Source organism: Galeopterus variegatus, unplaced genomic scaffold, assembly GCF_000696425.1.
Source record: "Galeopterus variegatus unplaced genomic scaffold, G_variegatus-3.0.2 Scaffold10294, whole genome shotgun sequence".
NCBI lineage: Eukaryota > Metazoa > Chordata > Mammalia > Dermoptera > Cynocephalidae > Galeopterus > Galeopterus variegatus.
This window is the reverse complement of record NW_007736405.1, coordinates 22,631-24,663: the sequence shown is the minus strand read 5'-3', so window position 1 is coordinate 24,663 and position 2,033 is coordinate 22,631. Positions and strand designations below refer to the sequence as shown.

At 62.5% G+C, this 2,033-nt stretch overlaps 1 protein-coding gene across 1 annotated transcript in view; it reads right to left on the bottom strand.

Annotated features, from left to right (window-relative positions):
• Positions 1-685: 685 nt before the first annotated feature.
• LOC103609916 (epididymal-specific lipocalin-8-like) overlaps positions 686-2,033 on the bottom strand; it is a 5,347-nt gene continuing 3,999 nt past the window's right edge. Inside the window, exon 8 of the mRNA XM_008594176.1 lies at positions 686-724. Within this exon, the coding sequence (XP_008592398.1) occupies positions 686-724 (39 nt within the window). The remainder of the gene's footprint in view (positions 725-2,033) is intronic.

The following is a 2,033-nucleotide window of genomic DNA, read 5'->3' as shown; positions in this document are numbered from 1 at the left end:
GGTGGAGCACAGGTCCCAGTTAAGACAGTCCAGGTCCCCCATGACCCCCGGCATGCCCCAGATGCAGGTGCCATGCACCGGAGGGCCAGTGAGGACATGAGATCTGCCATCTGGAGCAGCTCACAGTCACAGGGCCCAGGACAGCAGTGCCCACGCAGCTGAGTCTGTGCACCTACCCTCCAGGGGCTGAGAGCAGCAAGGGGTGAGCCAGGAAGTCCTGACCCCTCTGGTTCCACCAACTGACCTACCGAGTCCTTTGAAGAAGCCACATTGGTCAGCAAATGACTGATGAATGCGTCCTCCAGTGGGTTCTAAGCTGCTGCCAGCCCCGCCTTCCTGGCAATGTCACTCTTAACCAACAGAACTGCTCCTGTGGCACAGAGATCACCTCACCTCACAGGCTAGAGCTAGGCTCAGACGTGCAAGACCCCTGCCCAAGCTCACCCAGCATGGGTCGGCGGCCCCTGTGATCAGATGTCCTCAACCCCACCCCTCCAGCCACAGTCAAGGTCCTGACCCCACAGGGCACAAGACGGGGGAGGTGGGAGCTTCCCAGCACACACAGGCAGTGCTCATGCGGGGACGAGGTGCGGTGTGGGGAGCCAAGAAGGGACAAGAAGCAGACACCGTGCGGTTGGGTCTGCACAGCCCATTTGATCAGCTGGTGGGTTGATTCCCTCTGTCCTCACGGCAGAGGCACCAGAGCCAGACCTGCTCGGCAGACCTGGGGAGCACAGGGCACGGCTGGCCTGGATGCAGGAGGCTACTGCTGGGCCTGTGAATGAACTGCGCTCAGGAGCTCAGAGCCCACCCCACTCCCTCTGCCTCTGTTGGGGGCCTGGGCACAGGGAGGGCTGGGGTTGGGGTGTGCCCACGAGCTGAGCCTCGGGCAGGACCGCGGCATCTGTGAGGGTCTGCACTCAGAGAATCCCCCTGCCTGTGGGAACACATGGGAGAGAGGGAAAAGCGTTATCGCTGCCTTTTGAACAAAGGACCATTTCCGTTCCACACCGGCTCTTGCAAATTATATACCAGCCCTGTCCAGCCCTGGCAAATCCCACCCACCCCAGGACACCAGGCCCACGTCTGGGCCATCTCCAGGCCACAGTGGGAGGCGCTGGGCACTGGCCTCAGGACAGGTGGACCTGGGTGTGGACCCCAGTTTTGTCACTCAGAAGCAAATGCCTCGTCCTCTCTGAGCCTCAGTTTACCCATCTGTCCAATGGGGGCCTCCCTAGGAGGTCTGTGCTGAGAAGGGTGGGACAGGAATGGGAGCTGGGATTCCCGGCACCCAGGACCCTCCACACCCAACCCTGGCCAGGTCCGAACACAGTTTTATGTTCTGTAACTGCAGGGTGGAGACCCCAGCACAAGTGCCGGGGGTCCTTCATGCCGAGCGTCGGCGTCACTGCATGGACGCCTGGTGCAGCTGCCCACACGCTCCCAGCCTGTGCTCATCTCCACTCTCGGGAGCTGGATGGAGACTGGCAGAGGGAGGGCAACGCCGCGGGGCCCCCACTCGCGGCAGCCTGGCTGTCAGGTTCTGAATGGGCAGGGCTGGGTGGGACCCTTGGGGGACGGGAGGGCAGGGGCTGCTGTCCTCCTTGTGAGCCACCTTGTCTCCAGGCACCGCAGGAAAGAGAGAGGGAGTGGCCTGGCCCCCGGGTCCCCATGGCTCAGCCCCCTCGAGGACTTGGGGCGGAGGTCTGGGACGAGTGGATGCCATGCTGTCCACACTCTCCAGCCCGTGGTCACAGGACAATGGGACAACAGGGAGTCATTTGTAGAAAAGGCATGAAAAACACACTGCTGTTGCTCCACCCAGGGCAGATGGGTCCCCCATCACCCCGCGTCACCCCTGGGCCCCGTCCACCTGGGAAAGAAACTCGGGCAGCGGGTTTGGCATCGAAGTTTATTTGGAGCAGGTGTAGGCGACCCCTCGGGAGAGACCGGAGCAGGCAGGGGGCTCCGAGCACCACGGCCTGTGGGGAGGAGCTCCTCTAAATCAGCTCCTGCCACATAGAAGGGCAGAG